Source organism: Aspergillus costaricaensis (assembly GCF_003184835.1).
Source record: "Aspergillus costaricaensis CBS 115574 unplaced genomic scaffold BO79scaffold_52, whole genome shotgun sequence".
Taxonomy (NCBI): Eukaryota; Fungi; Ascomycota; class Eurotiomycetes; order Eurotiales; family Aspergillaceae; genus Aspergillus; species Aspergillus costaricensis.
This window is the reverse complement of record NW_020291852.1, coordinates 1-12,607: the sequence shown is the minus strand read 5'-3', so window position 1 is coordinate 12,607 and position 12,607 is coordinate 1. Positions and strand designations below refer to the sequence as shown.

Genomic DNA, 12,607 nt, shown 5'->3' with positions numbered 1-12,607 from the left:
GTATGGCTGTTGCTGTCCAACCCGAACTCCGAGGCAATCAGTAATATCATGAGTGGTGATCCCTTCCCCCTCGGCCGAGTAGTTGGAGACAACATGGCAGCATCCTTGTACTTACTCCCTCCCACAGTCCAATCAAACACTTGAGGAACCCCTGTTAATTCGACCTCCTCCTCCACAGAAGTCTGGAACATAAACCCTACCGGCATGACCCTGGTTAGTTAGGCGAATGTAATGGGCCGCTTCTCTTGCTCCAAAGTTGGTCTAAGCCGACATATGATATAAGGAAATGTCGCACTCCGATCGCGAGAGAGGCTTCTTGAGCACTGGCTGTCGTTGCAAGGTCTCGAGATGCTGCCGCGATCGCTGGAAAAGGGTACGTCCTTCACGGGGCAGCAAACGACGGTGCTTGGGATTGGGGTAGCATTTATGGCATTTACCTCGGCCGTAATTGCCCTTCGCGTCTATGTCAGGACAATTTTGCTGCGCGCGTGGGGAGCTGATGACGGTGAGCCGAATACCGTACCCATGTCCTCCCATATTCGCTAACCGACATGCAGTCCTTATGGTAATCGGAACTGTAAGCATACAGCGACGGCCCAATGCTCCATCAGGTGTTGACCTTTCAATCAGATCTTAACATACGGTCTCTCCATCGCATCGATTGTGGGTAGGTCCAAGCACGTAAAGACTTAGGTAATTGAGTTATTGACCACGGCAGCCGCATATTATGGCGTTGGAAAACACTGTACGCCATTTACTAGTCCTCTTGAATTTACCTCCTTCTAATGTGAAATCAAGATTCAGATGTTCCTATCGAAGATCGGGTCCCTATGTTCAAGGCAAGTTATAGGGATACGCTACAGCCACACCAGCCAGGCTGCCTCCACATACTAGCCTTCGCTTATGCCACACCCTCCACCTACCCTACCTGCCACTTTATGTATGTCGCCGTCTGTGCGAGAATTTGTCGCCTAAGGCATCTACATGCGTCTCAGGCATTATATTGGTCAATCGGCTGCTAGATCGGGACCCCAGCAGGATCTGAAATGGATGGGAAGGTGAAGTGTTTCTATATCTACAGAAAACAAGCCTTGCCTTCTACATTAGGCAGAAGGTGTGGCATGAGCGAAGACTGGTATATGGAGGTAGCCTGGCCGGTGTGGTGGTAGCAGCTCACAAGTTATAACGCCAGGCCTAGGAAGAGTATGCCCTGCTGACTATAATCAGTGTATATGGGCTACACGCCTCCTCTACGTGCTGGGATTGTGTTTCATCAAGCTATCTCTCCTATGGTTCTATCTCCGGCTCGAAACACGACGTTTCATGCTATGGCTTGTGTACTCCGTTATCTTCATAGTTCTGGGAGTATCGATCTCAAGCTTCTTCGTTGATACAATCTCCTGCATACCACCTTCTAAATTTTGGAATTCGGCCAAGTCAGGACATTGCATGTCAACGGCGTCCCAGCAGAAGTTCTATGAAGTTAATGGCATCCTCGTCATTGTCATGGATATTCTCATCTGGGCTGTTCCCATTCCGATGCTATGGCGTGTTCGTATCTCTTTGGTAAGTACAAAGATACTCTTCCCTACTCTTTTGCTACCTACTGATCATCATCTTGCAGCGAAAGAAGATTGCAGTATTGGGAGTTTTTAGTGTAGGCCTTTTGTCTATAGCTGGTACGTTGTCTGTTCTGTCATTGATGTTTTTCTTTCCTCTCACTCTTTGGTCTCACTCCTTCCACTCGTTCTCTCTCTCTTTTCTCTTCGCTTTACTCTGCCACTTTCCCATCTCCTTTCCACTATCTTTTTTTATTCTTCTTTCTTTTCTTCTAGAACCATTTTCTGATTAACCAATGCAGCTGCTTGCGTGAGATACCACACAGTCTTGCAACTAGCCAACAATCCAGACGAAACATACGTGCTGGCTGCCTCACTTAATTGGTGTGGCATCGAAGCCTACGTCGGTACGTACCCTTTCCCGTCCCTAACGCCTCAGGCCTAGGACTGAATATTATACCTATAGCCATATTCTGCGGCTCCACTCCAGCATTATATGTTTTTGTGAAGCGCTACCTCCCACGAATGTTGGGCCCGTCCTACGCGCATAATCCAACCTATTCAGGACAGAGCAATGCGAAAAGATTCAGCGCGCCATTCCGCGCAGTCTCCCGCCAGCGTATGAGCGAAAGCCGGTTAGGTGAGAGCCAAGATGCATTACATGATGGCGATGGTATTATGCTTAAAACAGACATCCACTGGGAGGTCACTGATATAGATGCGGAAGCTCGACTGGACCCGCACCATGTAAATATTTGAAGATTTGATCACTATAATTAGAGCAGCAGATGAAATCCAAGTGAGGAACTTGCGACTGTTGTAGACGCGGCACGTTTGTTAGAAAATGTGACAATCGCAGGCTCAAAGTGGAAAGATTTCAGACCCACCGGACTAGTGAAATCCGTCACCGTCTCTTCATCGTCTGCATTGCTACGGTTCACTGCATATTCTTTCTTCATGTGCTTCTCTCCCCTCCTCTTGGCAGGGACTCCTCGAGTCGGTTAGAGCCGCCTGTCACTGCATCTCCGCCGTCTGTCCCACGGAACGTGGTTCCATCACCTTTCCCAATTACTATACCTTTTTCCGACCTCTAAACAATCACCTGCAATTACCAAATACACCTCTATCTAACCGCATACATCCGAAATGCTTCCGACTCTTCCGCCGAAAATAGAAAAATAGAAACCGAAGCCTGATATCATAATCAAAGCCAGCCCAAATTCCCCATTACCTGGCATCCCCGCCATCACCATGAATTCCTGTTAGTCAATCCACTCCCAGATCTCCCCCTCATCCCGAGCTATTAGCTTCGGTGGGTCATAGAAAGTATTCCGGTTTTTAACAACCCATCAGTCTTCTATTCCACCAAGCACGCCAAGACATCATACTACCACATCCCCTCCACCCTCAGCTTAGAAGACGTCCAACAAATCCTCCACAACCACTCTACCTTAGCACATATATTCTGGCCCCAATCAGTAAACGATCCAGAAAACCTTCTTTTCGAAAACCAAACCGGTCCTAGTACTACGGAAATCCAAATTCGCCCAGCATCAGGCTCCGGTCCCGGCCCTTCCGGGACAAAATGCAAAGCTAGCATAACTTCTCACCACGAGGCCAGAGAGGTCGTCGTCGCCGAGGAAATGCCTCTCGGGCTTCGGATGACGCTGGTTCATAGGGTTTCTGACGAGCCTCCGCAGGGTATCTCGGCAGAAGAGGGTGATGGCCTGCTTGCGTTGGCTGACTCGCAGCCTTCTACGTCGCTCTCGGGCACTGGGTCACGAATAGGGCTGTATCTGCAGGTGGAGAGATCAGTAATGGCACCGCGACCTCTTTCGATGCTGGTCAAGACGACAGACGGGCCGATTGTCAAAACGAAGAATCTGTTGTTCGTTTTGGATGAGTTAGGGAATGGGAAGGAGTTGGATGCTGCGTTGAATGCTCTGAATGAACTGGGAGAGTCGGATGATGAAGGGGATGAGGTGTTGGAGAAGTATAAGGCGGATTGAGACGAATACAGCCACATACTCTTAGAACTTGGGACTAGCCGCTAGTGTATAATCAGACCTTGATAGACTTAGATCATTGTTTTACTGCTGTGCCTGCTACAAACTCCTATTACTGGGCAGTGACCTTGAAGGGCGACTGAGCTAACTGTAAAATCTAATATTCCGATATATGCATCTGCACCAACCCCGTACCTCAGTTAGAGCCAGGGCTTTTCGCATCCAACGCAACCCGATCCCAGGCATTCCCGTTTCCCATCTCATGCAGAGTGAAGGAAGATAGTGATAGAGGTAGTGAAGGCAAATACTTGAATACCAACATGAACTGGCAAAACAGTATCATCAGGCAGGGGTGGGAATGAAGCCCTATCACCTCTGCCTGAAGATTCACCGTACTCGAAGAGGTATATAAATGCCCTCCTTTCCCCCCGAAGCTTCTTCTTCTCTTCTTCCAACACCTTGATTTTCCTGGCCTTGCTGCATCTATAACATAAACAACTAAGCATCTTGATGAGGTTGGGAATATGATCATACTAGAAATACTGAACATCTGTATGCTTCATTAGATTTATAGCTTCGAAAAAAAAATTACAATCTTATGATTATGGACAGGAGGTATGAGACCGACCATACGTCTCTCAATTCAACGTCTTCTATCGTACTGCATCTTTCCACTAGAGTTGGACACATTCCAAAGCCACAAGATATATCGAAATCTCCAAGCCTAGTTAAGGCACGAGTGCCGGTCACTGTGTCAATGTTGTTTACTAATGATACTATATATTGCGAACTAGAAGACTGGTAGAGTTTCATATCTGCTGCCCAAAATCTGGCAAAATGACCCCGATAAACTATCCCTTCAGAAACATAGGGGAGAACCAGTCCTACGAATAAGAAATTGGGTTCTTGCCATCCAGTTGTTTCTGGTGCAGCCACAGAGCTCTATTCGGCGACTAAGATATCGAAACCGAAATTGGCATTACAGACAGCTCTTTCAGACTCCGAGGAGCCCCGGGAAGTGAAATCATCTCTAATAGATAGCCCGTTTAGTACTCCTATAAATACTCCTAACAAGAACAAGCGTCCCGCTGCGTCAATTGAGTCCCCAGTCCCATCTAAAAGATTGAGAAGAGACGAGGCAGCGAGAAAGATTGTAAGACATCTAAAGAAGTTCCTAGTCCTATACTAACAGTTATAAAATGCAAGCAAAGAGATGTCTCGTGTGTAATCACACAGACACCGGGTGATTATTGTGACGTTGCGCATGTTTACCCGTTTTCTTTACGGGATATAACAGTCGAGTCAACAAAATTCTTCTGGAGCAATTCGAAACGAGAGGGTGGTTAATTCAATCAAAGTTGAGTTTGCCCATATTTTCCCCATTGTCTCTGGGTAAGAAAGCTGGACATTGCGAAAACCACTCATATTTGAAGATACTGGAGATATTTCAGGTCATGAAGAGCAATCAGTCCTATAACATTCAAGTGGTCAAGCGAAGTAAGAGAACATCTCGTGAATTGTGAACTTCCAGAGGACAATATCAGCCCACATGCAGAGCTGAGCAAGGAAGACAAGAATGTTGCTACAGTCAACTTTCTCAGTGAACTCTGGGACATTGTTGCACACGACAACCAGTGGAGAGACGAAGAACTGAAGAAGTCTGTATGTAATATCTTTCTAACTTAGATCAGAAGAGACATGCTAACAGTAATAGCTTATGCTATTTCCCACCGAGAATATCATAATGGTGAAAGGAGAAGACTGGCAAATCTACATCGCAATGTTACACTATCACCACTAGGCCATGGTGGTCCAACGTTGTTCCCATTTCACTGATCCCGGAATGCGCGGAAACATGCGCGCGTTCCATGATCCAGATGCAAACATAAGTTTAAATATTCACCAACAGCCGTGTACGCCAGATTGTTGGGGCCCCTCCCGGGACAGAGGACGAGCGGTTGCTCTGCAGTCGGGAGTTTGTCACCAAGCACATCAATATCATTTTATCGCTTGAGGAAAATACTGCAGCGACTTATGATCCGCCGAACGCAGGGCTCAGCGCTGCCGATTGGGTCCACTAATAAGATCGGAGCTGATTTCCCCCCCCGCCTTTATACTAATCCATGAGTAGTCACGTCTGTTGATTTCATGGTCTCTGTTTGCACATCTAAAGATTAAAGCAAGCCTATTATTTCGGTAGCAGACGGGATGGTGGGATCTCGGCCTTCTGTCTCTGGCTTCTACTATGCACGAAATATCAGATAGTGGGAAATATAACCCTTGAGTGATGTCACTGATAAGGCAACGCAAAGACACCCATTGTGGGATTTCACTGGCTCCGAGACTGACTATACATACGATCTCTACCGTTTCTGATACTAGCAGCAACTGATATATACTGCACATCAAGTTGAGCTACAAACTCAGAAGTGATGCGCCCCATTATCCCTTGTATCTCATCCTCCCGTCTTCAATCGCAATGTTACGGGTGAGGCAAGCTGGAGTTGCCGCTACAAGTCATCATTTCTAAGAAAGAGAACACCAGGAATGCCATCCACCGAAATACTGATGTCACAAGGAAAATGAAACTGATAATCCGGAAAATCGGTAAGTAGACCCAACACATGTGAAAGGTCCGCTATGAAGCTACAATGCCTTCAGAATCACCCAACACTTTAGAGAGAAGGATGGCATTGTATATCTGCTTCAGCGGTAGAAGATGCCGGTGATACTGCAGAGACCACGCAAGCAGGTCAAGCGAGCAGTGGATATCTCGAAAATTCTGGAAAACTGCGTTTTCGAGTCAAGCGCATATCAGATCGCAGAGAATCTCCAGTGGTCTTTTGACAGCAGTACGGATTCAAATGACCTGCTCATACAACCGACATTAGAGGATTACAAGAGGATCTTGGTGCATGAGAAGTGGCTGGATGCCCAAGAATATCAATTCGATAATCATGAGGAGGCCTGCGTGAACCTGGGTTTTGTTGATCAGGCGAACCCCCGAATGAAGGGCATGCAGAGCAGGCAAGAGCTAAAATTTTGGCAGCCGGTCTGTATAAATTGTGTGGCCGAAATGATTCTCTGCAGCCGTGAATTTCGAAGCAAGCATATTCTCGCTAAGGAGAATGATGTTACCCCATCTCCTATCGGCTGAGAAAGATACTCCAGCGATTGATGATGAACACTTTTGGGCGGATATCCCCTCCGCTGCCAAGCTGCCTTGATTGGGAAGAGGGGCTAATGATAAATAAGCTCATAACTCGATCTCGGCTATGGAAGTGACATAGTAAACTTACTATTACTATGTCATTATGGCCTACCGTCGGAACTTGCACGGCCACTAGGGGCTTTCGGCAGATACTGATGAGCCGATACCATTTCAACTTTACTACTTTGTCGCCTGGGTTAAGTTTCCGAAGGGCTGTATCACAATTAGGTAATGCATCGTGTTAAGTCTAATAAATGCTTATAGTCTGTCCCACAGATAACATGTTGCAGAGACTGAGTTTCCATCGCGAAAAGCAGAGTAATATTTTGAAAGGTCTTTCCGATCATGCCTTGGAATAAGTCTAAAGCAACAATGCGTTCAAAGTGGTTCTCCCAGGAAGAAATTGGTCCAGGATCAAAGATAAAGCTAAATAACGAATGGGTTGTCCAGGAGGCTATCAGCGAGCACGCCTTCCAACACGACCACGATGACCACCTCGCTAGGGTGGGGCCCTCTTGGACAGCGATACGCCTCCTTGTTGAGAAGAAAGGTTCGCGCACTAAGGCGTATATGCGCATCTATAAGCAGATAATGAACGGGGGCACGGAAGCCGAGTCGGCCAGGATGCGAGCTCGGCAAGCTAATACGTCGTGGCGCCCCGCTGAACTCCGAGTCTACCAATCACTGCCCCACAAACGCCCTCTGATTGTCCCCCGTCTACTTGAAGAAAAAGTCATCAAACAGGACGAGAGTGGTTCTGTCCCAGATGGCTTCCTTATTTACGTCGTGTATGAGATTGTGCCCGGGGTGCAGCTCGGGGACCACCGGGGAGCTGACGTCTTCTGGGCCTTGGATCGACCTGAGAGGGATCTTATCCGGGAGAGATTCAAAGAGGGGCGCATGAAGCTCTATCCGTGGGGCTTCGACCCGTATCCTGGGAAGGCTCGAAATCTTGTCTGGCACGCGCCCACGTCCACCTTGTAAGTCAACTGGAAAACCTCGTACTCCATTTACTATCTCACATGCTGACCAGTTTAACTATGGTTCAGGTACTTCGTTGGGTGGTTCTTGGCCTACGAAGGCATCGAGAACAAGAACTGGACGCCGAAGTTCTGGCAGGGGTGGGGCCTGGTCCGTCCTCCTAAGGGGTGCGATGGTAGGGGGACTCCGGATGAAACTTGGGTTTGGTAGCTTCTAGAAAGTCGCGTATCTGGCATGGTAGATTTGAAGAACCAAGTTTCTATGACCTTACCCTATTACCGGCGCAGTCCAAGAACAACACTTTCTACAATTTCACACTCGATGCCGGCCAGCATCGAAAGTATGCTCTGCTCAAACTCATCAAAACTATGGCAGCACGCAGAAAGGCCTACGAGGAGCTCCCAGTTAATGAGAAGGCTAATGTCAGCGATATACCCCCAGGGGTGAGAGGTACTATCAATCCTCAATATTCAAGAGCCTTGCCAGCGCAAGTCGCGTTTAGAACATGTCAAAGGAGGACAAATTTATATGGAACATTGGCTAGTTCGAGTCGAATAAAAGGACTTGAGACTACATGTCAGCCTATGTATTCAGTTACAGGACTGATCTGTTAGCTACTATCTAGAATTAACTCCTTGCGCAGTGTCTCAGATTTATAATATGAATGAACTAGAGGACATTAAGTCACTAATCTGATTTGACTGCCGGTATCATAATAATCAAACAGATATGGAATTATCGAGTCTACCAGCTAAATGAAAGTTCAACGGAGATGAGGTAGTATCAACACCTTTAATTTAATTATTAGTTAGATTTATCTGGTCAGATTTGGTAGTACAGCTACTTACTAGTTATGGCTTATTTTTTATATCCTAGGATAGTATGCTTTATATATACAGATCCTGTATCATGCTACCAAGCTGATAACAAACCTGACCCCCGGGGTACTCTGAGCCAATATGGCTTCACAAAAACCCTCGAGAGATCTCACCGTAAGTCAGTCAGCATGGCATGAGACTTCACCCCGGAAGTCAAAAACCTGAACAACGTCTGTCGTCACTGTCCAGGAGCCACTGTCGATATACACTTATAGCACGGGCTATGAGCAGGGTTGATGTGTGTGACGAGCATGGAGCCCATGGTTGGTTTCTTGTCAGTACAGCATACATGCGAGAAAGTTCCGGTAATTATGATCCAGGTTGCTGCTGCATCTCTCGTTGCGGCTGGGGAGCAAAGGCCTTCTGGGCCAAGCCATGATACTCTGGTCTTGGATTAGACTCATGCATGTCTCAAAAAGCAGTTCTTGTTGCTCCGTACTCTCTGTCCCGAACAACAAAAGCAAGACCTCATGGTCAATGCTCATTTTGGCTTCTTGTCCTGTTTCCCTTGATCACCCAGGCGCGAAATCTGCTACAATCAATAGCATCCCAGCGGCCCGACATGCTACATATCGGGTAGTCCCAGTGATTGACTGGGTCTTTCTCTTGAGCAGGTGCTAATGATACGGAATATACTACATATGTCAGGGAAGATAAGTGGCCTGATGAAGGTATTGTTAATGCAGCTTTTATCGAGCGTCTCGATGCACTGGCTTCTTTCTTCGGATGAAAGTTATATGTAACTACATACTCACGAAGATAGAGATCTTTGGAACTGGCTGAACAAAGAGCATTCTCTTTGCCAACCTTGGACGCACGGTCATCACTCTTCAACCACAGATTACAATATGAGGGTTATAAATATGGGATGCAGCGTTGTCCGTCGATTTCCAGTGGTGTATGGGTGTCCTGCCCAGAGACAAGCAATTGCAAATCGTAAATAGGCCCGTATGATGCAAAGGCTCTAATGGTTCCAAAAAGGGCAAATCGTAGCATCGGTGTCGGCTTCATCACTTGATAATAGCAACGAAGAAGAATACCAATTAATCTTAATCACTAATGTTGTCTATAGCATTCGTGGCGTGAACTCACTGAAGCATAAAATTAGCTATGTCAAGAATAACGCAAACCACTTTATCTAATCATGCCAACGTCAATACGATAAGATACCTTACAAAATATTATAGTGGTAAAGATTAGCGCATTATTGTAATTGTTCACTCGTCAGTAAATATGTCTATGTGCCAATATATGACCTCTGTGCGCATAATAAGCCAGTCATTACTACATCATCATCAAGTGTAGTAGCTTTAAATATCTGCTGTGTGACATCTCTCCAGCTTTTCCAAATTATTTCTGCTGATCTCTCATCACTACCACCATCCTCATCACAATCACCACTCATCACTCATCACTGATCACCCTCACCATCCAAGATGCGATTCTGGTCCTGGCTTCGGGGAGAGCCCAGATGCGAATACTACTACAAAAAACGTCTTGAGGAGATTAAAGATCGAATTGGCAATGGCACTCCAAAAGATCCAGTCAAGAAATGGATAACCGAGTACAATGATGAGGAAGCGCTGGGATTTGCCATTCTACAGCGCCAGCGTCGTCTAGAAAATGAGAAAAAGACGGCGGGGGCGCAACAACAGCAACAACAATTTCGGCGGCGACGGTGCATGCGGTGTCAGTATCAGGAGGAGATGTGCAGTGCTTGCCATGAAGCGACGCAGGCAGCAGATGTCCCACCGTCCTACTTGAGCCAATTCCCAGAAAGTCTCGAACGGGATCTGGCCAAGCTGCGCGAAGAGCTTTGCAAGAATCGGGCTCGCTTGGAGGCAATAAGCCAAAAGCTGTCGGATAGTAGGAGTTGGTGGGCCTTATATGCTATGCTTCCACGCTGGCGTCGAAACGACGCTGGCCGGACGTTTAAATGGGTTGAAGGCCGGATGAAGTGTGCTAATCGGGGAGGTTGCTGTGGCCGTACCTGTGGATGCTGCGAGGAGGTTCTGTTGGAATATCAACGGCCAAAGTGGAGGGACTCGGGAAAGGTACGCATCAAGGTGCATAGTCATTGCACGGCGGAGTGTGCTTGCTGTATTCAATTCTGGGGGTTCTATACTCCCCACCCTGCTCTCCCTGCTATATGTTCCTAGGTATTTGAGTGAATTCAATACAACTCACATACGTATGCCTGACCGAGCCTACCGTGTATATGCTAGCTATGCAGGTACTTCACCGTCTGGAGAACAAAATATGTATGGCCCAGAACGCCGTCGAGTTTCTCAAACTCGCTGTAGACACATGTAAACCACGAAGAGCGCACGCTACGACGTAGAAAGGTCGTCGCCATAGCTGATCACAACTAAACAGCACAGCAAAGTAAAGCGTAGTCATACAAAAGTAATTATAAAATAATGACGTATTCTAACATACCTTTTGTTGAGACATTCACTGCAGCCAGGCAGCTGTCAGCTGATCCTTCGCCTCTTCTTCCTGCGTGACCTCTTCCAACCACCAACCATCTTCTTGAGATCTAGATAGATCAAATCCATATATCTTTGCGCCTTTTGTCTTGACACCTTTCCCTTCTGTTGTGCGTGCCTTCCCTGCTGACTCTGTGTCGCTAGGTTGGCAGGTACTTGGGTAGTATCATAGGTGCTTTCCTTTTACAGACCGTACCTTCCTCAAATATCAATGAATTGCTCAACGGCAGCCAAAACATCTTCTTAAACTTCGAATCCCCTCTCTTTTCTTCTCTTCTCTCTTCTTCTTCTCGAAATCAGTCGCTCGTTTGACAACGCTCGTTTCATCTAGGATTAAAGTCACTCTTTGCGACATCACTTTTATCCACTCGTTCATTACCCCACACTCACCTTTATATACCCTTTTCTTTCTTTTTTTAGATAGTTATTATGGCTGAGGCGGTAGATGCCAACGCCGCACTTTTGTTTTGGCAGAAGCTGGACCCCAGCCACGCTTGGTGGCTGTTCCTCGTGATCTTCGTGATCGTGATTTGCAACGCCCTTTTAGGTGTGGTGAGGCTCTACAAGCTACTGATCAAACGCCACCACATCAGGAAGCTACGTGCAATGCCCCCATCACGGAGGCGTGACGTGGAAGTGGGTATGAATGAGGAAAAGCGGGTTCAGAAGAGAGTGAGGAGAGGAGAACGGAGAGGGCGGTGAGGACGGGGTGGGTGTTGTTGAGCTGGAAGTGAAGTTGGGAGCCGGAAGAAGAAGAGGAGGATAGGGGAGAGAAGAGGGGTTTCAGATGGGTTAAAGGGTGGGTGTGGCGGGCGGGTGGGAGGGTCCCTTCTTTTCGATCAATGCTGGCCGTTTCTCTAGGACTAACCGCATCGACCTGACGAGTTTGTCGAATCTCAGCGTATACGGCATGAAACTGTGAGGTGAAAGGGCCCCTTTGTTTCTGATACTATATACTAACCGTTGCTATAGGATATCGTTTCATCTCTTATATCGTGTTGACCAGTTAGATCTGGAGAAACTCAGTGAGGACGACATTAAACTGTGAGGCGAAAGGTCTCTATGTCTCTTATATATACTGATTTTTGCTATAGAATATTGTTTCATCCTTTCATATCGACTTGGCGAGTTAGCCGACGGTACTCGGCGTATATGGTATCAACCTGTGGGATGGAAGGGGCCCTTTGTTCTTGATATATATAAACCCTCGTTATAGGACATTGTCCGTCTTTTCGTGTCACCTTGACGAGTACGATACGACGAGTTTTGAAGACGTTCAAGGGGGCGTTGGATGGTAGAGAGGGGGAAGAGAGCGAGATGAATTAGTTCAGTGAGCTGAGTGAGTGGAGATATTTTCTAACTGCGTACTGACTTCGCCTTTCACCAGGAACCTCCGAAAGCGTGACTCAGTGTCATTGTCGTTGTGGGCTCAGGATGATGGCTTGAAGAGGAGGGCTCAGGGTTGGGCGGAAGAACGAAAGGT

General features: G+C 47.0%; 7 protein-coding genes across 7 annotated transcripts; all 7 read left to right on the top strand.

The window, feature by feature from the left end:
* The first annotated feature begins 332 nt into the window (after positions 1-332).
* Positions 333-2,331, top strand: BO79DRAFT_241027 (uncharacterized protein). The gene is made up of 9 exons (XM_025685081.1): positions 333-505; positions 558-577; positions 631-667; positions 719-745; positions 799-839; positions 1,228-1,566; positions 1,625-1,679; positions 1,862-1,966; positions 2,026-2,331. Exons 1-9 carry the CDS (start codon positions 349-351, stop codon positions 2,316-2,318), a joined length of 1,074 nt encoding a protein of 357 aa, XP_025534432.1. The 5' UTR covers positions 333-348; the 3' UTR covers positions 2,319-2,331.
* A 479-nt stretch (positions 2,332-2,810) lies between these two features.
* Positions 2,811-3,568, top strand: BO79DRAFT_260038 (uncharacterized protein; the record flags this gene model as incomplete). The annotated part of the gene is made up of 2 exons (XM_025686388.1): positions 2,811-2,820; positions 2,913-3,568. The coding sequence occupies 2 exons, from the start codon at positions 2,811-2,813 to the stop codon at positions 3,566-3,568; spliced, it is 666 nt and encodes a 221-aa protein (XP_025534431.1).
* Positions 3,569-5,019: 1,451 nt separating this feature from the next.
* Positions 5,020-5,646, top strand: BO79DRAFT_222375 (uncharacterized protein; the record flags this gene model as incomplete). The annotated part of the gene is made up of 4 exons (XM_025683556.1): positions 5,020-5,062; positions 5,097-5,227; positions 5,280-5,347; positions 5,475-5,646. The coding sequence occupies 4 exons, from the start codon at positions 5,020-5,022 to the stop codon at positions 5,644-5,646; spliced, it is 414 nt and encodes a 137-aa protein (XP_025534430.1).
* Positions 5,647-6,284: 638 nt separating this feature from the next.
* BO79DRAFT_260036 (uncharacterized protein) lies at positions 6,285-6,722 on the top strand (the record flags this gene model as incomplete). The annotated part of the gene is made up of 1 exon (XM_025686387.1): positions 6,285-6,722. One exon carries the CDS (start codon positions 6,285-6,287, stop codon positions 6,720-6,722), a length of 438 nt encoding a protein of 145 aa, XP_025534429.1.
* Positions 6,723-7,148: 426 nt separating this feature from the next.
* Positions 7,149-7,967, top strand: BO79DRAFT_204325 (uncharacterized protein; the record flags this gene model as incomplete). Its single annotated transcript, XM_025681780.1, has 2 exons — positions 7,149-7,756; positions 7,826-7,967. The coding sequence occupies 2 exons, from the start codon at positions 7,149-7,151 to the stop codon at positions 7,965-7,967; spliced, it is 750 nt and encodes a 249-aa protein (XP_025534428.1).
* Positions 7,968-10,071: 2,104 nt separating this feature from the next.
* On the top strand, positions 10,072-10,794 carry BO79DRAFT_160484 (uncharacterized protein; the record flags this gene model as incomplete). Its single annotated transcript, XM_025678990.1, has 1 exon — positions 10,072-10,794. The coding sequence occupies one exon, from the start codon at positions 10,072-10,074 to the stop codon at positions 10,792-10,794; it is 723 nt and encodes a 240-aa protein (XP_025534427.1).
* Positions 10,795-11,553: 759 nt separating this feature from the next.
* On the top strand, positions 11,554-11,826 carry BO79DRAFT_160370 (uncharacterized protein; the record flags this gene model as incomplete). Its single annotated transcript, XM_025678985.1, has 1 exon — positions 11,554-11,826. The coding sequence occupies one exon, from the start codon at positions 11,554-11,556 to the stop codon at positions 11,824-11,826; it is 273 nt and encodes a 90-aa protein (XP_025534426.1).
* Between the last annotated feature and the right edge of the window lie 781 nt (positions 11,827-12,607).

What these genes read in the sequence shown, in the direction of transcription:
- BO79DRAFT_241027 (XM_025685081.1), top strand. Translation starts at nt 349, where the DNA reads ATGCTGCCGCGATCGCTGGAAAAGGGTACGTCCTTCACGGGGCAGCAA. An exon ending in TCCTTATGGTAATCGGAACT is followed by an intron (nt 578 to 630) that starts GTAAGCATACAG and finishes CCTTTCAATCAG; the next exon opens with ATCTTAACATACGGTCTCTC. An exon ending in CTCCATCGCATCGATTGTGG is followed by an intron (nt 668 to 718) that starts GTAGGTCCAAGC and finishes TGACCACGGCAG; the next exon opens with CCGCATATTATGGCGTTGGA.